The sequence below is a fragment of the Artibeus jamaicensis genome, unplaced genomic scaffold (genome assembly GCF_021234435.1).
Source record: "Artibeus jamaicensis isolate MK-2021 breed Jamaican fruit bat unplaced genomic scaffold, CSHL_Jam_final contig_466, whole genome shotgun sequence".
Classification (NCBI taxonomy): Eukaryota; Metazoa; Chordata; class Mammalia; order Chiroptera; family Phyllostomidae; genus Artibeus; species Artibeus jamaicensis.
The window spans coordinates 7,970,746-7,993,819 of NW_026521844.1; the positions used below are offsets into that span (position 1 = coordinate 7,970,746).

The following is a 23,074-nucleotide window of genomic DNA, read 5'->3' on the forward strand; positions in this document are numbered from 1 at the left end:
AGCTACCAATTAGCTGAACTATAGGAACACAATGTTCATCACGCTCTTTTCCCCCTTGCATTAAGTACCAAAAACGAAATAGTGAGACACAAAGGAATATAACCTACAGAAAGTCTTTGGATATAAGTCCTATAAAACACATTTTTATCTCCCTTTAAAGGCAGTCATATTACAGAAAAAGAATCATTTCTTAAAAGATTTTGTTTATTAATTTTAGAGACAGAGGAAGGGAGAAAGAGAGGGAGAGAAACATCAACGTATGAGAAAAACACATTGATCTGTTGTCTATAACATACTCCCAACTGGGGAACTGGCTCACAGCCCAGCCATGTGCCCTGAATGGGCATCAAACCAGTGACCTTCTGGTTTGCGAGATGACACCCAGCCCACTGAGTCATACCAGTAAGGGCGAACAAGATCCATTTTTGAGTTTCACAAAAGTTCTAGCAAAAGCCTAGATATCATTAACTCCTATATAACTCCTAGATATAAGGAGTTAAAAGTCACTCCTATATTATCACCACATTTTATTCCTTCAGTTTTAAATAATGTCTTTTTTTGAGCACAAGTGCTTCATATCTTTTCCATCCTTCTCCTTGTATCCTTAACCAAGTTCTTTAAAAAGAGATTCAGGTGCTGTCGCCCTCCATCACCAGCTATTTTCCTTGTGCTGTTGGCTGCACACAAGCCCCCAGGAGCTTGCATCTCAGACAGACTATTAAGAAAGCTGTCAGAGGGCTCCAAGTTTGTTTGACATCATCAAGCACCCACCTTTAATTGCTTCTTTCAAACATTACTGGGGATTCTGACTATTCAAGCACAACCTCTAATTCAGCAGTACAGTGAAATCGCATTAACCTCCATGGCCCAAGTCTGCCTTTAGCCCAGAGAGAGAGGTTAAAGTGTTTACTCAGGGGGAGTTGGCATCAATTTTTTAATAATTCCCATTTTGTTCATAGAAGGTTAATAATTAATTTAAAATCAATAAAAAGACAGGCTAAAATCTGTATTCATTTATTTTTCTTTTAACTGAATTTTAAATTATATTTTTTACTTAGAGCAGTAATTAATGTCTGTGCCACAAAATGAAAAAGTTATATATTAATTATATTGATATATTAAAGATTTGTGTTTCTGTGTGTGCATGCACACAATGTGAAAATTGAGTAATTATTTTCATGATTGTATCTGTATATTACAAGGATAAAAACAAAATAAGTGTGTGAATGCAAATACATTTAAATTGTAAGAGAAGAGCATTGTGATCATTTTAAAAGGGAAATTTCAACACTTTTTTTTGAGGCTTAAATTTTGTTTTATTTTTTCTTCATTTTGGTTCCCAATTTCTTTCTAGAGACCAGATTTTACTAATTCTTCCACTGAATCATTTTCAGTCCATTTTTCTTCAGGCTCTCATTCCCAATCTGATGATTAACATATATACTCTGTAGCATTAGAATAGAGCTTTTTGAATGGAGGGAATTTCTCTATATTTGGGTTGAATGACTTGAATATACTTTTGGAGGGCAGGAGGCCCCCATGAAATATCCTCTTGGTATTCACACCTTGTGTAATCGCTCACATTGAGTGTGGTGGGCCTGTTGACTTACATCTGGCTAACAGCATAGGGCAAGGGTGACAGGATGTCATATTTGTAATTATGTTGCATAGAACTGCAATGCTTCAATTGTTAGGAGACTCTCTATTTGTTGACTTTAAAGAAGAAAACAGTCATCCTGGGAATATCTGTATATCAAGGAACTAAAGGCAGCCACAGCTATCAGTAAGCAAGAAGCGGAAGTCACTAGTCACAAGGAACTGAGTGCTGCTATAGTCATGTTGCTTGGAATCAAATCTGTCTTCAGTAAACCTTCAGACAAGACCACAACCCTGACACCTGACTGTAGACTTTGTGGCCCTGAAGCAGAAGACCCACCTACATCATGCTGAGGCTTCTCACCCACAGACATGGTGAGATAATAAGTGGTGCTGCTTTAAGTCTTTAAGTCTTTGCCAATTTGTTACGCATATGTAGATAGCTAATACAATACTCAGAAGTACACATTTATTTTGATTGTGTAGTTCCTGAAGCAGGTTTAACTTGTTTAAGTTGGCAGAAATAGTCATTTTTTTATCACATCATCCTTTGTTGAAAGACAAGCAAGTCTGTTCTTGTCCACAGGTTTACATTTAAATTCCACAGCAACTTGACCTAAACTCTAAGATTTTCCTACCAACTAGCTAAACCTGCTTCCTGTGTATTCAGTTTCATTTTCATTTTTTTCCACATAACTATTTGGACAAATCCGTTTATCCACATTTCTTTACAAATTTCCTTTGTAATGAGAGTAAATCAGAAGCATTAGTCACTTTAAAATTATTTTAATATTGTACTACTATAATTAACTTTATGTGTTTAATATTTTTAGTTTTACTGATTACATACATATAGGTTGGGATGAAAAAGTAAAAAAGTTTCTAAGTCTGTTAAAATTTTCTTTAAAGACAAAGAGAGAATCTTAAAGGCAACAAGGGAGAAACAGCTAATAATATACAAAGAAGCTCTGATAAAGGTGTCAGCTGATTTCTCAACAGAAACAATACAAGCCAGAAAAGACTGGCCCAAAATATTCCAAGTAATGAAAAACAAGGAGCTGGAACCAAAATTACATCATTAGGTAAAGCTTTCATTTAAAATAGAAGGTGAAATAAAGAGCTTCTCAGTCTCCTCCACCAAAGGCTATAAGAGTATATCTCCACCAAGCCAGGGCTGTAAGAAATGCTAAAGGGACCACTTTAAGAAGAAAAAATAGAGAGAGAAGAACACAGGTACAAAGGAAAATGGCAATAAATAAGTACCTATCAATAATAACCTTAAATGTATATGGATCAAATCATCAATCATAAAATATAGGATAGCAGAATGGATTAGAAAACACAATCCACATATATCCTGTCTACAAGAGATACATTTCAGAACAAAAGATCTACACAGGATGTAAGTGAGGGAATAGAAAAAATATTCCAAGCAAACAGACATGAGAACAAAACAAAACAACAACAACAACAAAAATGCTGAAGTACCAATATCAGTATTAGACAAAATAGACTTTAAAATAAAGGCCATAGCAAGAAACAAAGAAGGTCACCACATAATACTTAAGGGAGGAGTACAACAAGAGGATATAACTCTTATTAACATATACACACCCAACACAGGAGCACCTAAATATATTTTAAAAATCTTGAAGGACTTTAAGAGATCAACATCAATACAGTCATTGGAGGGAATTTTAACACCCCACTGTCAACAATGGATAGAACTTCCAAACAAAGAATCAACAAGGATATTGAGGCATTGAACAACACTAGATAAAATGGATTTAATTGATATTTACAGAACATTTCAATCCAAAGAAGCAAAATATACACTCCTCTCAAACACACATGAATCACTTTCAGTGATAGACCACATGGTAGGAAACAAAACAAGCCTTAACAAATTCAAGAATACTGAACTCATATCAAGCATCTTCCTTGATCACAATGGCTTGAAACTAGAAACCAAACTCAAGAAAAAAACTCAAAAACATTCAAATACATGGAGGTTGAATAACATGTTATTAAATAATGGGTTACAATGAGATCAAGGAAGACATTTTTTAAAAAAAATATTGGGAATCAAATGAAAATGAACACACAACTACCCAAAACCTTTGGGGCACAGCAAAGGTACTCCTGAGTGGGAAGCTGATAGCAGCACAGCCTACCTGAAGCAGATAAAAAAAAATCTCAAAGAAAAAACCCTAACCTTATACCTAAAAAAACTAGAGGAATCCTAGAGTGATCAGAAGAAAGGAAATAATCAAGATCAGAGTAGAATTAAATGACATAGGGACTAAAAAGACAATTCAAAGAATCCATGAGATTATTCTTTGAAAAGATAAACAAAATTGACAAACCTTTAACCAGACTCATCCTGAAAAACAAGAAGATCCAAATAAATGAAACCAGAAATGAAACAGAAGTAAAAACTGATACCACAGAAATACAATGGATTGTAAGAAATTATCATGAACAATTATATGTCAAGAAGTTGGACAACCTGGGTGAAATTGATAAATTTCTAGACATATACAATATTCCAAAACTAAATCAAGAAGAAGCAGAAAACCTGAATAGACTGATAACAACTATTGAAATTGAAACAGTAATTAAAAAAAAAACAAAACCTCCTGACACTCAAAAGCCCTGCACCAAATGGCTTCACAGGCAAATTTTACCCAACATTCAAAGAAGAACTAACACCTACTGTTCTCAAACTATTCCAAAAAATCCAAGAAGAGAGAAGACTCCCAAATTCTTTTTAGGAGGCCAGTATTATCCTAATTTTAAAACCAGGTAAAGAAACAAAAAAAGAATAATTACAGGCCAATATTTCTGATGAACATAGATGTTAAAATATTTCAACAAAATATTGTTACATTCAACATGTAAACAATGTATTAGCAACAAAATATTAGCAAACTGGGTCCAGCAATACATAAAAAAGATCACACACCAGGATCAAGTGGGATTCATTCCAGGGATGCAAGGATCATACATTTTCAAATCAATAAACATAACACATTACGTAAACAAAATGAAGGACAAAAATCACATGATCATATGATATCATGTTATTATAATCTCCAACATTATTTTATGATAAAAACACTTAGTAAAGTGAAATCAGAGGGAATATACCTCCACATAATAAAGGCCATACATGAGAGACCCACAGCCAACATCATACTCAATGGGCAAAAACTAAAAGTGTTTCCCTTAAAATCAGGAACAAGACAAGTGTGTCCACTTTTACCATTCCTATTGATCATAGTGCTGGGAGTTCTAGCCATAGTAGTCAGCAAGAAGAATAAATAAAAGGCATCCAATGAAAAGGAGGAAGTAAAACTGTCATTATTTACAGATGTCTTGATATTGTATATTGAAAACCCTATATACTCCACCAAAATCTACTCAATCTAATAAGTGAATTCAATGAAGTATCAGGATATAAAGTCAATATTCAGAAATGGATGGCATTTTTGTATACCATCAATGGACTATAAGAAAAAGAAACTAGGAGTAAAATCCCATTTACTACAGCAACAATAACAACAACAACAAAAGTACCTAGAAATAAATTTAACCAAGAAGGTAAAAGACCTGGAATCAAGAAACTATAGAACACTGAACAAAGAAATTGAGGAAGATGCAAGTAAATGGAAGTATATACCATGTTCATGGGTTAAAAAATTAACATAACTAAAATCTTCATACTACCCAAAGCAATCTATATATTCAACACAATTTCTATTAAAATACTGATGGCATATTTCATAGATCCAGAACAAATACTCCAAAAATTTATATGGAGTCAAAACACACACACACACACACACACACACACACACACATGCACTCACACAATCCTGAACAGCCTCAGCAACCCTGAGAAAGAAGAAGAAAGTTGGAATGATCACAATAACTGATATCAAACTATGCTACAAGGCCACTGCAATCAAAACAGTCTGGTACTGGCATAAGAACAGACACATAGATCAATGGAACAGAAGAGAGAGCTGAGAAATAATTCCATGTCTCCATTGTCAATTAATATTTGCCAAACTGGGCATGAGTATACAATGGAGTAAATATAGTCTTTAATAAATGAGATGTTGAAAGAACTGGACTGATACATGCCAAAAAAAAAAAAGAAACTCGACCATCACCTTACACTGGAAAAACTCAAAATGGATAAAATGGATATGTTGTGATACCATAAAAATTCTAGTGGAAAACATAGGAAGTAAATGTTTAGATATCTCATGTAGCATAGTTTTGCTGATATATCTCCTAGGGAAAAAGAAAACAAATGGGACTACAACTAATTGAAGAGTTCCTGTATGGCTAAATAAACTATCATAAAAATGAAAAGGGTACCAAATATGGGAGGACATATTTGCCAGTGATACATCAGAAAAAGATCTTATTTCTAAAATATATAAAGAATTAATATGACTCAAAGCCAGGAAGACAAATAATCCAATTAAAAATTGGTCAAAGGATCTGCTTCTTCATGGAGGGCATACAGATTGCCCATAGACATATAAAAAGCTGCTCAACATCATTAGCCAAGAGGGAGAAATTAATACCACAAAGAAATATCACCTCACATCTGCCAAAATGACTATCATTAATAAATCAACAAACAAGTGCTGGTGAAGATGAAGAGAAAAAGGAACCTAAGTGCACTGTTGGTGGGAAAACAGACTGGTGCAGCCACTACTGAAAATAGCATGGAATCTCCTCAAAAAATTAAATATGGAACTACCTATTGACCCAGCAATTCCACTGATGGGAATATACCCCAGGGGTACCAAAACACCAATCTAAAAGAATTTATGTACTCATGTTCATAGCAGTGCTATTTACAATAGTCAAGATTTGAAAGAGCCTACTTGCCCATGAGTAGATGAATGGATTAAAAAACCATGGTAACTCTATACAAAGAAATTCTATGCAGCAAAAAAAGAAGGAATTCCTACCTTTTGTGACAGCATGTTTGGAACTGGAGACTATTATGCTAAGGAAAATAAGCCAGACGGTGAAAGACAAATACCATATAATATCACTTATAGGAGGAATCTAATGTACAAAATGAACTAATGAACAAAATAGAACCAGAGGCACAGAATAATGGGATAGACTGACAGTGGTAATAGGGGAGAAAGGTGGTGGGGACACTATTTGAAAGACTATAACAGGGTTAGTCAAAGAACATACATAAATGACCCATAGGTGTGGACAGTGGTGTGGGGATTGACTGTGGAAGTGGGGGAGGACTAGCTGGAGGTGCAAAGGCAGAAAAATGGGAACAACTGTGCCAGGATAAACAATAATAAAAAATACAATTTATGAGTAACATAAGGACAATGATATTACCTCTAATTTGAATTAATCATTTCTACATTAAAAACTAACATGGCCCACAATAAAATGTAAAGTGATTGTGCATGGATATAAGATTTTAAGTTCACAACACAGTTTTCACTAGGGCAGTACTTATGTTGAGATAAAAATACAAAGTACAAGCTGAATATTACTTACCCGTAAATTTTTAATCTGCAGTGTTCCTTGTTCATGTATAGTTGCTCTTGGATCTCTACCCAGAAAAGTGAATCCCTCCTTCAACCAGCTAATTACAGGAAGAGGATCACCAGTAGCTTTACATTTCAGCAATGCTGTGCCATCTACTGCTAGTGTTTGGTTAGCTGGGCCTTGAAGAATTATGGGTGGAGGTCTGTCTGTCAAAACTAAAGGATAAAGATATTTTTAGACCATTTTAACTTGTATAAGATTCAGTAGCTTGATCTTGAAAGTAAGGTTAATGCTCCCAAATCATAGATATATTACTTATAACTTATTCTGAATATTCTATTTCCATCAAATATCTATCATCTGTACAAACTATACTGAGGCCATACTATTATATATAATTTAGTTTGAACTACTTATAATTAAGATAATGATGTCACAAGCTTTAACGTTTTAGAAGAACTTAATGTTATTGGAAGGCTTAATTATTTTAAATGAAAATATGGAGAATTTCTAAGTTATTCATAAAATGTCTATTTTATCTCTCCTATGTATATTTAAGAAAGCCTGTGGAAGACACATAAGTAAAATCAATTTCACTTTTGCTTTTATTATAAATATATGTATAATATGTAATTCCACCCTTCAGAGAATCAGTTGCATGCTATATGTTTATAGACTATTTTGTTGAAGTTAAAATATTTAAAGTAACTTATTTCTAAAACTGTGACATGTAGTCTTTAGATTATAGTAATATAATTTGGATGATATTATTTAATTAGTCCCTAAGACTCAGCAAAGATAAGCAATCAAATTAAACTTTATGTATTACAAACATTGGGATTTTAAAAGTGCTCACATATATACATAAATTTCTGTGTTTGCTGAATGAATTTCCCATAATTTCAAAATATTTTATTTCAGTGTTTTTTATTAAATTTTACCTTCTATGCCATTAGAAATTTTCATAATGCTTTAGGAAATACATCAGAATTTATATTATTATTTAAATGGGTATTTGGAAGCAAGTTTTTATCTAGAACTAATCAGAAAACCACTTCATAATAAAACTGACATGTCCAAATCCAAGGACAGCTATCTTAAAAATTAAGAGACATTTCTATAAACTTTAGCACAGTTTTGGTTAATTATACAAAATACACTTTTTATTTTATGTATTTATATATTTTTTCTTTTTCTTTTTTTAAAGATTTTATTTATTTATCTTTAGAGAGGAAGAGAAGGAGAGAAATATTAATGTATGGTTGCATCTCGTGAGTTCCCTGCTGGGAACTGGCCTGCAACCAAGGCATGTGCCCTGACTGGGAATAGAACTGCTATCGTGTGGTTTGCAGACCCGTGCTCAATCCACTGAGCTACACCAGCCAGGGCTATATATATTTTTCTTAACAGCATTTTATTTTCTGTAGCTTACTTCATTATTATTATATTTATATTTATAATATAATATAAATAAATAATAAATATAAATATATTTATATTATTATATAATATACAATTATAATAGTATATTATATTTAATATTATATAATAATATTGTATATAATAATATAACATGCAAAATATGTGTTAATCAACTGTTTATTTTATGAGTAAGACTTCTAGTCAATAGCAGGTTATTTGTTAAGATCTTGGGGAGTCAAATGTTATATATGGATTTTCAGTTGTGAAGAACATCAGTTCCCCTAACCCCCACATTACTGAAGGGTCAACTCTGTGTGTGTCTGTGTATAAATAAAAATATAAATCAGTAAAATAATTAAATTAAAAAAACGAAAAATCTAAATATCTATTTTTAAAAATTATATCTGAATTTAGTAATAAAAACAAACAAAAACGATCATAGATACAGAGAACACATTGGTAATTTCCAGAGGTTGGGGGGTGTGGTAGATGTGGGAGAGATGGGTAAGGGGAAAATTTTTAAAAATTAGAAAAATGACATCACTGTTGACATTAACTGTGATCATCTGGCTGAGGTGTGTTTGTCAGGTTTCTCCGCTGTAAAGTTACCTTTCCCACTTTTCACAACTGCACCCTTAGGGAGGAATCCACACTAAAGAGTGGGGAGTTACGTTCCACTTCAATAAGGGTAGAGTATTTGCAAAAAACATACGGAATCTTGTGCACAGATTTATTTCTTCTCCATTTATTGATTATTCAATCATCTTTTCTGTCAATATGGACTCCTGCATATTTATTTTATATTTTGAGCTATAATTCAATATTACTTTATTTGTTTTGCTGCTCAAATTTCTACATTGGCCATTGGGTGCTTTCATTCATTTGGCTTCATTGCTCCTTTCATATCCACCCTACAACCTCTGAAAGGTGTGGGGCTATTTGGCACTTCCTTACTTAAAAATATATTTTATTTATTTATTATTACATAAAGGGGAAGGAAGGGGGAAAGAAAGGGAGAGAAACATCGATGTGAGAGAGAAACATCAATTGGCCACCTCTCTCATATGCACCCTGACTGGGACCCAACCCACAACCCAGGCATGTGCCCAGACTGGAAATCAAATGGGTGACCCTGTGCTCTGCAGGATGACCTCAGACCAACTAAGGCATACTAGACTGGGCTACTTCCTTACTTTTTGATACTATAAAATGCTCCCGGCTTATTCTATATAATTCCTGATCCAACTGTAAAATCAGTCATTTCTCCGAAATACAAACACATACACATAGTTGACACTTGAAGAATATGTACTATTGTTATATATGCATATATCATATATTATATGTTATATAATATATACAGTAAGGGGAAAATTATGGTGGCATCTAGTTTTTGCTAAGCAACTGTGAAAAGAAATAGTCTTTGTCAAAAAGCTCATGTTGTAGACACTGTTCATAATCAGTCATATTGCTTATCAATGCTTTCATTTTTTTATGTACTGGCTTCTATAAATGCCAGTTTATATGATTACTTGTCAACCTATATGCATCATCTTTATTACTAGGGTTTACAGTTTAGAGAAAAAAGCAATAAATTAAGCACCCTTTTAGAGTCTACTATGAGAAAGCCAACTAATTTTAATTTAAACCAGAAGTTACTATATAGGTCCCTTGCCTGGAAAGATGTAATGGACTTTCAATCAACCTAAACCTACTACATTGAAATATGCATTAAAATGTGTGTGTGTATGTATGTAGAAAACCTTATAAAAACCTAAGAAAAACAGTAAAATATTGTTCATGTATTCTTTATAAGCAGAAATTAGACCTATTAGTTCATGATTTCCTTGATCAAATTCTTCACTTTTAGAAGTGAATAAAGTAATCATCAGAGAATGTGAAAATGCACTACTATACTAATTATAATACATCTGACAATAATTGAACAAATAATATTCAAATGAAAATTTCACATAATTTATTTTTTTCATGGGCCAAAAAAAGAAGGGTAATTTATAAAACATAACTTTTTAATTCAATTTTAAAAAGGGTCTACAGTAGTAGAGTAAAAACTGTTCAGTGAATTTTAAATAATTGTTTCAAATTATATACTATATAGAATTCAGATAGCTTCTTATAATCTGACTTTATTTTTATATTCTTGAAATCATTAGATAAGCCAAACAATATCTAATTGGGTCCTTCCTTCCTTCCTTCCTTCCTTCCTTCCTTCCTTCCTTCCTTCCTTCCTTCCTTCCTTCCTTCCTTCCTTCCCTCCCTCCCTTACCCACTTTCCCTCCCTCTCTCTTTCTGTCTTTTTATTTTACTTCACAAATGTGTAGCTAATTCTATTTTAAATGAATTTGATCAATAAAGTAATTAAAAATCTCCTGGCCAGAAGGAATTTTCAGTTCAAGCATGTTACTGGGTGAAAGATAACCACCAGTTTCCATGACATGAAGGTCAATGGTTAAATGAACATTTAGGGTTTGCAGTGACCTGTCAACAACTCCGTGGTTTTCTCTAACTATGCATTGTAAATCTCCAATAAATCATTCTTATAAGATCATGGTGTGACATTTCTTGTCAATATAAGATATAAGTACATCTCTTCTCATCAGTCATTTTAGATTCTATTGGCTCTACTCATAGAATTCTTGTTACAGTATTCTAATTTTCTTAAAGAAAACGAGTAGAAGAAAAGAAGAAACAGTACCAGTGAATTAACGAGAAGGCCCTTTAAAGGGATATTTTGAAACTTGAGTATATTGAAGCACCTTAGCTCAATCTATAATCAGTAAAATTATCACTCAATAGCACCTTTCATCACCATTAGCAATCTCATCTTATATGAACACTTGAGCTAAAAATATTTCTGAAAAAGGAGTCTAAGTGCAAAAATGTAACAACTGAAACATTGCTTTAGAGATGTTTTGCTTGTTTCTCAGAACATGACATATGCTTTCATTCTGCACTGGAATTTCAAGTGGCTCTAAATTGTCTGGATCATGCACACAAAAATGTTAAAAATAAAAATAATTACTCACATATTTTTACATTGTTAACCAATCTAAAAACTTCAAAACACTAATAGAAGCTGAAGTCATCATCAATGCGGCAAATTAGCATTTGGAGACAGAGTTATTTATAATGACAATACATGTGTATGCCTTGAAATTATATTTCTTTACTAGTAACTCTACAACCTTCATTCAACATTTTTGCAAAAGGATTTCGATTTTGTGATCACTTACTTAAGTAAAAATCAATGTAGCAATTAATGTTTGAGTCAGTTGTAGCAAAATGTCCAGAGACATCTCAGTCATCAAATTTCAAATAGTTTATCACTGTCTTAATTTTGACCTCAGAAACAAAGCTAGCATAACTGATGTTTGGTGTGATTATGTCATCAATAATATAAATTTTCAAAACAAAAGTTTCTGTTCTACTATATTAGACATAATTCTGAACATCCATCTTTTTCATAAACCACATTAATTTTATCATAAATCAACTCTTCTAATTCATCACTATTGTTTTCTACAAATCTGTTTTTCTTTTTTCACAAAACTTTATTTAGAAATATTTTAGAGTCTGTCTTTTGTAAAAAGTCTTAAGATTTTTCACTGGATTATAGTAGTTCTTAAGTGTTCTTTGGACTGTTTTGTAATAGTGTAGACTAAAACTCAGCCTTTGGCCAGGATATCTTATTTTCCAAGTAGATATACCTGGACATTTTGCTCAGAGTAGAAAACTTAAAAACTTAACAAGAGATTTATAATTATATTTTATTTCTTTTAAAGAAATACAGAGGTATTTCTTGAAGGGTCAAAGGTGTTTGTCTATGAAGAACTTGTCAGCACTGCTACCCTCCTTGAATCTTAGTTCGGCTCCACAGCAGCAAACCTCTGCAGCATCAGCAGGTGCGGCCATTAACGACTCAGGGTCCCCACAGCCAATGTTTATCTGTTCTATTTAGTTCCATTCCTGCCATGGTGCTGAATCAAGCAATACCATGAACATTAAAATATATTGCCTTTTTATTAATATTAAATGACCTTTTAATCTACATTTAGATGTGAATTGTGGGAAAGTGCATCACATTTCACCAGCACAAAAAGAAGAGAAGCAGAGAGGTCAAAGACCAAAGCTCTTGGATCTCAGATTCGCAGTGCAAGGGAAAAAAACCCCACAAACCTCAAAAATGCAGGAAAGCAGGAAAAAATAATTTAAAACATCAAACAATAGGGCTTAAATTCATGTTCAGAGGTTAACAAATTATTTATATTTTGCTACCTGCCATTTGAGACAAGCCCTTGGGAAAAGAATCAGACCATGAAGAGCCTTACATCTTTTCCCACTTTCACTATGAATATAGGTGCTTCAGTTAAGATTCAGAGTAAATATGTGCAAAAGTAATAATAATTTTAGCACCCAGAGGTAGTCTGGAAGGTGCTTAACTAATTTAACATAGTGAATTAAAAAGTCAGTCATGGGATGTCATAGCTAACTAAAAGCTCATCTTCATTTCCGATAATATTAAAGATGCCATCTTTCTCCTCTAGTAAAATTAAGTTATTAGTATCTATTAAAAGCAATGATGTCTTCATAAGACTAATTAAATATACAGATAAAGTGTCTATACAATGTGAGTATAATGTCATTTCTTTAAAATTTCAGGTCATTATGTTTTTGAGCATAAATAGATTGTTTTCGATATTCTTTGGGAAAATAAATGGTATTAAATCATGGAGAACTAAAAACTATAAAAAATTATTTTACCTAGATTCAAACTAAGGAGATAAGAATTAATTAAAATAAGTTGAACAACAAATCAGAAAATTTAACATGGTCAATATGGATCTTGAAATAGAAACCATAATTTCCATAAGACAAATCTAATAATACTGCACCATCAGTAACTTCCAGCTGAGCTTTTGCTAAGATGCTTCCTGCCACCGTTAGGGCCTGGCAGATATAGTAGCCCGCGTCTGAACGCTGAACGTTGGTGATTGTGAGGTCTCCGGTGGGCGACACGGAGCATCTACTGTTGGGCTGCTGGGGTTGGTTTGGGAAAAGCAGGTTCTGTGGAAGCAGATGAAATCTCATCAGTATTCTCTCCCCTCTTGGAAAGAAAATTATATTAACAACAGCGACTGCAATTGTGCAAAATGTAGTTGGAATCAGAAAATACATAGATTTAAAGAAAAACAGAATGTTTAAATGATTTAATTCCACATAGTGTGTTGCACTGAGAAACTTCCCAAATGAGGTAATAACAACATGTTCTAAGAAATTAGCATGAACTAGTTGAAGGAACAATCATCTAAAATAAGGATCTTCACCATTTATCCTTTCCCTGAATTTCCACTGATTACTTAGTATCTTTGAAACATAGTTAGGCCATCTGTAAAATAGGTGAATAATGCTTATCCAACTCAACTCAGACACTGTGAGAATCTGGAATGTAACATTATATATTTTATAGACTGTGGACTAAAGAATGCAAAATATGCCTTCTGCTGATCACTTTTAATACTTGATGTAATTAACAGACTTTCTTTTTTTAATTTAATTTATTTATCTTTAGAAGGGAAGGAGAGAGGGAGAGAAATATCAATGTATGGTTGCTTCTCATGTGTCCCCTGCCAGGAACTGGCTTGCAACCCAGGCATATGCCCTGACTGGGAATCGAACTGTGATCTTTTGGTTCACAGGCCCATGCTCAATCCACTGAGCTACACCAGCCAGGGCAGACTTTCTTTTAAAGGTGTTCCCAAAAAAGGTGTGACGGAGACCGACAAAGAACCAGATCTGCTTCTGCCATAAGGTTTCTGAAGATTGTAAATCCTTCCATATGAACAAGGAATGAATGCTGCAGACCAAGCCAGATTCAGTGATTAAGGAAATCACTGAAAATAAAAAGAAGATGAAGAATATTTCTGAAGTATGTATGCAATCTTAAAGAATTACCCAGCTGTACTTTCTTTGAAAAGTTAGTGTACTGTATATCTTATATTAAATATAAGCAGCCTAATCACCATTAAAAAAATTTTATGAGAGCAGTAATATTAACTTCCATGACCTATGTTGCTTACTGTTATTCAATTAAGAAATACATTTGGCTGTAATAAATCATTGAGATATATTTCCAAGTTAGATCATAAATAAGGATGTATCAATTTTTATGTTACACTTATTTACCAAGCAGAATATTATAACCTTCTGTGATCTGTTTCTCAATATACTAATTTACTTTCCAGGTTTGTAATTAAACAATTTCAATAAGTTACAATCAGGAGGTAATAACATTCAATTAAAGCATAAGATACATTTTCACCTTAAAATGTTTTTTACCCTTGAAGTAATACCAATGGAAGAGGATAAAATAGGGTATTAACACTTTTCAATTACACTAAATGACTTTAATCCTGAGAATGATGTCCTACTTTAATTAGAAGCTCTTCTCTTTATTGCAACATGATGAATGTCCACTTTATTAGATTCAAGTGTGACACTATAAGCCCACTTTACATAAACATTACCATGTTGTTAAACCCTTTCTAAAAGAAGTGATGTTTGCTAGCATTTCTGGAATGTAATTTCAAAGTGCTATTGCCCTGTAATAAAATGTATATTATAAGGCTAGGCATTTTCATGCATATGAAAGATAATTTGAGAACAAGTTAATTTTCCTACAGAATCCAAATGTATTACTGAAATAAACCATCTGAAAGAGAAGGGTCTAAATTTTAAAGGCACTTGAAAATGATACAATAACTCAAAGTGTGCACTTTCTTACAATTAGCCATTAGAATACTAATTTACATAGCACTAATACATCAGATAGGTTTAATTCTCTCTGGGACCTCTTCCTCTACAATGTAATATTAGTCCACCTTCAAAATGATTCATCGACATGAAAAATGGCATATGATTGAGGTGAACCCAACATGTTTTATTCCCTGCTTCTATGACTTAGGTAAAAGAAAATGGATTACAAGCAAAGCCCAGGACTTTTACAGAGCTCTTCTTGCTTTGCAGTGCCTGGGCATCCTATTAGTGCTAATTGGCATTATCACCACATATTGAGGAATATGGACCATTAAGTCTAGGCTCTTAACTCTCCCTACTGATACTCATAGATCACTGTAAAAATTGGTACTAGAGAAAGACCGATTGACTTTTCCTGATACCCCAATTCATAATTTGAAAATTTACAATTTGCTCAAGCACTTCTCTTTGGTTTCCATTCACAGCCTCCCTGTCTCTGCCTTTGTCTCTCTCCTCTTCCTGATGTGAGGAAGACAGGTGAAGAAAAGAGAGCAGACCTAAGATAAAAATCAAATCAAATTATCTAACTGGAAACATTTGTCCAGAGATTACTATCTCCGGAATTACATAACACTTTGTCAATAACAGAAAAAGAAGTACTATGAGATTGTTTGAGCATTATTTCTTTAAACACCATTAACACACAGTGCAGCATATTTAAATATCATGTTTACTTGGCCATGGGACCAAAGCACATTTTATACAATATCTTATACAAACCTGGAACTGTTTTAGGGCACATGGTTCACACATGATATAAGCTGTATCTATATAATTATAGATGCTTTAGTGGGATCTGATTTTGATACACAGAATTAAAGTGTGCATTTGCAACAATCAAATGTCTTTACATGATGTTAATAATATATTTACATCACTGTAATTTACTATAAGCAGCTTGTGGGGGTAATTCTACATCCCTGTAGCTCCCCTTGAGATGGAGGAAGGGAGTTACAGGTAGGAGGAAGAATTTTGAAGAGTTACCAGGGCTCTCTGGGGGTCACTGGTCCCTGCCACCACAGGCACTGGGAGTAGAGGTGACCAGAGTGGTGCTGAGCCTGTCCTTGATCCTGGACAATAGTGTCCAGACAGAGAGAGAAGTTAGACCTTCACAGCCTTAACTTGAGCAGAAGCATGAACTTGCCACTTCAGCCTGAACACAGGAGAGAGCCAGTGCGTTCTGCATTTTTCTATTTCTACCTTGATGTTAGAAATGACACTTTGTTGATCTTCATAATGTGTAATGCACTTTTACATTCAACTTAATCATGACATCTTCATAACTTATATGAAGTAAAATATATTATCCTCCTATTTTAGATTAAGAAAATTAATTTTCAGTAAAGCCAAATAGCACTACAAAGATTATATAATAGTGAGGGGTTGATGGATTTAGAATTCTTTCCTTTTTCAGGGTGTGTGTTGTAATAGGTCATATCTCCTTACACTCTACAGTTTGTGATATTTTCACCCAAGAGTAATTTTTATGTGAAGAACCAAGGGATTTTGTGAGTAGATACCAATTGTATAGTTACAAACTGATTTTAAGAAAATGGAAATTAAGGCTTCAAATGATTCTGATGTGGGTGGGGTAAGGCAGCAGTCAGAACTTTATTGTCTTATTACTGTCTTTACATCCCACTCACTTCAGGGGGAGTGACTTCAACAAGGTTCATTCAGGAAGGGCAGACAGACACTGCACCCATTCGTATTAAGCTGATTCAACTGCTTGCTTGGGTAGTGCAAGAATATGTAGGGATCCAAAACAATAAAATAAGACGTCTGAGGGGGACTTTCTGGTACCTCTTTACCCAGGTGATCCTATCTGAGTTCTGATCAACAGGTTCTCTTAATGAAGCCTCAAATATTTCTTCATTTCCTGGCAAAGTTTTTACTTCTTCTGAAACTTTTAATCATGGTTTCCCTTAATCTTCCAGAACTTGGAAACACAATAGAAGGTGCTGAGGAGCACTGGTAGGTTTCTTCGTTAGAACTATATGCCTCCTTGGTGGTGACTCTGGAATGTCTAGAAAAAGTATGTCTAGGTGCCTCAGGAATGCACAGATAAACTCTTAGACAAAGAACGTAATTTCTGATCTAGTTTAAGCTGGAAATTCTAAACATAACCTCAGAACCAAGAGGCTAAGTAGCTGTCAGTGTTTGGACCAAGTCTTAAATGAGAAAAGTTGCATATCCAATTGAGTTTAGCACAGAATCTGAGAACTTCTGTCCAGAGAGGACCTGCCAGTGCCCAGCAAAGACCAAACAAGTGTTGCTTGTTTCTGGTGTGTAATGTGTTATTCTCTGTCCAACCACACTGTGAAGGAATCCAGAAGCAATGATGGAACAAAATATTTCTCCTAGTCTTAAACAGAAGAATGCTTAATTTAATGATGAAAAACCTTATTTATGCTACCTACCTATGAAAGGTAATTAAAATTGGTTTCTTAGCCATTTAATAATGGAAATATATATATAAACATGATGTTCTAAATGCTTACGTTGTCTAATCAAACCAAGGTAGCTCAGTGATAGAAAACAATATTACTTTCTCCTCAGAAATTTTAAATAGGTACAGTTTTGGTTAGAATTTTAAAGACAATTTAGTTTCTCTGAACTGTATCTATTCTATATAAGATACAGAATTTTAGAAAATTAATACTGGAAAATAAAGAATGTTCTATTAGAACATCTAATTCCCACTTATTTTAGAATGAATGGTTTCTGTTTTAGAAGTCAAGTAAATCCACACTGAAACAGGAAAGGCAAGGTGAACTTGGAGGATCACTGGAGATGGGAGGGGGAGTTCGGAGAAGCGGTCGAGCTTATACTCACCTGGCTGCCTTCTTTTTGCCAAAAAACCGCTGGCTGTGGGTTTCCTTTAGTTTCACAGGGAAATGTCACTGTTCGACCTTGTGCAACAATCTGATCTCTTGGCCTAACCACAAACTGTGGAGGAGCTATAATTTAAAAGGAAAGAAAGTGTGTAAATATAAACTGTGGATGGAGTAAAAGATAATCACAGGGAGAGTCTGGTACTAGGTGGATTGCTCAGTGCCACACAGAGGCACCACCATTTGACTTATTTTTAAGCATTTCTCAGAAAATTAGGGAGAGGAAAAGAGCACTCTGTCACAGGAAAGACATAAACTTACTAAATGACATAATTGGAAATGGTGTACATTATAATCTCATAGGCCATAAGGCTGCATAGAAAAAAAGATTTTTATGATATTCTAGTGTTTTTAAGGAAAAGTATTATTTCCCAATTTAGTTTTGTGTTTTGGATAGATCAAGATAGAAAAGAATCACTCCATTACTGAAACATCTCCTTTCTATGGAATCAATCTACTGAAAATAATATTTAGTTTTGTAATATTTGTAAGGCATGGTACTAGATACAGGAGTACCCAAAGCATATAATATAATCTCTATTCTCAAAGTGCTTATATTCCAGAACTGAAGTGTTGAAGACATTGAAGAATTGGTGGGAAGAGGATTACATACACAGATAAATAATATTATAAATAAATGTATGAAAATAGTTGATTTTGCTTACTTTGTTTCATTTCATTTAGATAAATAAGCATCAGTGAGGGAAGTACTATATTCCCCTTCTAGGCACAAAGACGTACACAGAGAAAAAGCATTGGCCATGCAGCTATCAGGGAACTCATAGTTGAATGTAAAATACAATACATGATAATGATGTTAACAATGACAGCCAACCTGAAACAGCATCTAAAACGTGGTAACTTCTATAACAGAGGTGCTCTGAGAGAAGAGCAGAGGAGAATTTCAGTTACAGAACACATAACAAATGTGATGGGACTTCTGGAGGGAGGGAAATCCCTGTGTTCTGGCAGCTGAGAAAAACTTTGTGCAGAAGTAAACATTATGGGGATTGGGAGGAAATGGTGGCATTTAGATAAGTGGAGATCACTGAGCCAGGTACAAGAAGCAAAGACACATCTGGTACACAGTGTGTAATATAGCAGAAGTAGGGCTAGTCTACAATTGTCCTGAGAAGCCACACTAACTTCAGACTCTTTCTAAATTGAGGAGTAATAAATGCAAAGAAAATTTTTTGGAAGCTTCAGCTCTTTAATGAATGTAGTAAAGCTTGTGAGGGGGATGCATTTGTCAACAGGGTAAGAAGTCTGGCTGGAAGGCTAGTGAAATGGGGGAGAAAAAGATACTGAGAGCTCTTCACAAGTTAACTTCAATAGAAAAGAAGATAGGCAGTTGGGGGTGGGGTGGTAAAAACCCCAGGAAAGTTCAGGTTTAAGCTGGGGGTTAGTTGTAAAGAAGACAGTAAAACCGGAAGTTCTCACAAGGCCATCTTCCTCATACAAAACCACTCCCATTGAAGAAAAAAAAACAGTATGTTTACTCCATGGCTTTTCTAATCATCTGTTTCCACTTTAACCAATGGCTCATGCTTGAAAACTTAAGGCCAAGAAAAAATTTTTAAATCAAATCTAATTTTTAGAACCTGCTAGACATGGCAAGAATCCCAAAATTTGAACTCTGAAAAGGTATAACAGTAAGTGACATTCATTCAGGAAAGGCCTTTACCCCAAATCCTTTCAGTTCTTCAGAGTAAATAGTGCAGGTCCAAGAACGGAGTAAACGTAGGGTGGCCTCGAATGTACAGCCAATTACTCATTCTTACATGAAGGATACAGTAGAAACAGCAGCAGCATTTTTAAAAAAGTCACTGAGATTCGTGGTGACTTATTTTTTTGGTGTTCCATTATACGGCCCCCTAATTCAAAACATTCAACGCCTACCCCAGGGAGAGAAGTCAGAAATCTACTAAGTAAAAATTTCTACTATAGCTACAGATAACAGAGGACTCAGTTTAACCGAATGAAGAACTCAGATTTATGGATCTATATGAGCAGCATATGGTTTATGTTGCCTTGCATTTTAGGAGAATTCTTGCTTTGCACAATCTTCTTGTTATTACTACACAATTCCACTGAATCAGCAGGTACATTGATTATTTTGTTACATGTTTTCTGATAAGAATGATAGTTTAAATCAATGTTTAAAAAAACAATTTCAAGAACAACTTTTAAAACTACACTGTTCATTTTTTCAGGAAAGGTATGAAACCACCAGATATTTATATTAAAAAAATTAAGATTGGTTTTTACCATCAATAATATCCAAGGCAAATTGTATCTATTAAGAAAAAGTTAAAATTCAATGTATAGTTTTTTACTTGTTAGTAATTTCATGAAAGAAAATGTTAGTGCCAATATGGACATTAATGAAGCAAAAAAGTATGGAGTAACTTAGATTCTATCTCATTATAAAAACTAAAAAGTTAGTTAAGTCAAAAATCAGTTGATAGTTTTTGGTAAAAGTCACATATCAGCTTATTCACTCATTTGTACTATTTGGAACAAAACAATTTAAATTTCCTCATATAACGAACTAGTAAAAACTTTGAGTCCATATGAGCTATGAAGTCCTTGTGTATTTAATCTTTAAAATGTAATAACAGAGCACACACATTCTTGAAATCATCAGATGAAACAGCAAATGAAAATAATGCAAACACTTTATAGTTTTAAAGATATTATGCTTACTCTGCATCTATTGTAGTAAAATTACCATCTGTACTTTGAATATATTGATAGCCTTCCTTGAATTTGATTTTTCAAATTTTCAAAACCTCTATGGTTAGATGAGTGATTTTGCAAAATGCTTTTGGAATCCAGAACCCACAATTTCAACACCACTGTTAAAACACAGGCCCAAAAATTTGAATTGACAAATGACCACATCTGTGCATCTACTTTGCTTAAAGTATATGATCCGTCCATCTACTCATTCAAAATGTATTAATTAACTTTAATTATGAGACATTCTGATTGATACAAAGGATGGAAAGCCAAATTTAAAAAAAAGTTTTTCTGGTTCATGGCAGAGACTTCTAAGTAACTAAGTAAACAAATAACATAGAATACTATAGAGTATGATTTGTATAATAATAGACAGCAAAGGGTATTGGGGAAGAAGTCATAGAAAAGCAGCAAACCACACCAGGTGATGAGGAAAGAAGAGGAAAGATGTCGAGAGATGGCCATACTTGAGTTGTGTTTTGATGCACGAGTTGATAACTAGAGGAATAGGAAGAAAGTCATCTGGGAAAGAGAGCAATAGATATGGGCCTGTGGAACTGGGTATGTTAGGGGAGTGTGAATGACTTTTAAGAATAAAATCATGGACGCAGAAGTGATATAGGTAGGGACAAATAATTTAAGTATGTTAAAAGACCTTAAATTTTGCCCTGAAAAATGTGGAGATCTATTCAAAATGTTTAGACAAGAAAGATATAATAAGATTTGTGTTTTAGAAAAAATGCAATTTAAAAGAGAAAAGTTTAGAAAACCTTAGCAAGGCAGGGCAAAAAATTTAGTTGAGAATTGCTATTCATAGTTGCACCTAAAGAGAACATCTCATCAGAATTCTTAAAGGGCAAGGAAATTCTGCAATATAAAAATGCAATGTTTACTACTAATGACATAATCTAAAAACACCAGAAAATTATTATAATTTTTGAGCTTTTACCCAATATTAAATTTTTATAGACCTCTAACAAACTGTTATCAGCAGTAGTGTTATTCATGCTATGAAATATCCTTTCACGTAATTTTTATTATATTGCACTTTCATTCCAAGGTGTTATAAGTATACTGCATTTCTACTGCAGTAGAATGTACTGCAAATAGTCCCTTGTTAACAGAACTGAAGCCACAACCACCTCTTTGGAACCGGAATGATACTATCATATTTTTAAATTAAAAATTAGGATATCAAAGCATTTAACAAAGAAAAATACTTGAAGAGTATTTAATCTCTGAAAATGTTCATTCTTTTCTATTGTTATCTGAAGTAGGACCAAGAAAACAAATCGCAACAATCACTTTTACTTCTGTAGACTCTCTCTGCTGAAAATCTATATTACAATCTTCTGTGAAGAAATATCAGCTGAAGGAATTTAGTTTTGAGGTTACAAAATGAAAACTGCATTAATAATTCCTCTGATAACACTTCACAGTTCCAGTATTTCTACTAGATGGCAGCAAACATGGTTTGAAAGACAGTACGTGGCTGATGGCACCACTGGGAGGGAACAGGCAAAGAGGTGGCATTTATCAACACAGCTCAGTGGCACAGAGTTTGCTATACATGAAATAGATTTTTTGTGATGGCTCTCATTAAATATAAGGAAACACAATTAGGTCCTCAAGATGACAATTCAAAACACACATTTAACCCAATGTGAGTTGAAAAGGTTCAGTTATAAACTCCAGAAGTTTAGGATAGTTATAGAAATTGCAATTCTCTTATGTATTTCTTACACAAAAGACTATAAAATGCATGTTTACATCCTCTCTAAAATCCCAAAACATTAGATGAATATTTTATAACTATGATGTAATAACCTACTGGCTTAATCTGTTAAGGGATTATCTCTTATTGCTGCAGGTGGAACAAGAAACGAGGTGAAGAAAAGAGAATGGCACAATTCTGGGTACAGTCACCACAACTCAGGAACAATGGCTCTATAAAAAAGTATGCTGTGCCATTTCCAGAGAAGTAGACCCAAATGTAAAAAGGTCAGGGAAGATCAGAGGTCTGGCACTGTTTCCTTGAA

The 23,074-nt window shown here is 33.7% G+C and overlaps 1 protein-coding gene across 1 annotated transcript in view; it reads right to left on the minus strand.

Annotated features, from left to right (window-relative positions):
* Nucleotides 1-23,074, minus strand: part of ROBO2 (roundabout guidance receptor 2) — a 598,390-nt gene that overhangs the window by 94,268 nt on the left and 481,048 nt on the right. Inside the window, exons 8-10 of the mRNA XM_053667263.1 lie at nt 18,235-18,359; nt 13,479-13,650; nt 7,153-7,358 (exon numbers count right to left, since the gene is read on the minus strand). Coding sequence (XP_053523238.1) covers nt 7,153-7,358; nt 13,479-13,650; nt 18,235-18,359 — 503 coding nt within the window. The remainder of the gene's footprint in view (nt 1-7,152; nt 7,359-13,478; nt 13,651-18,234; nt 18,360-23,074) is intronic.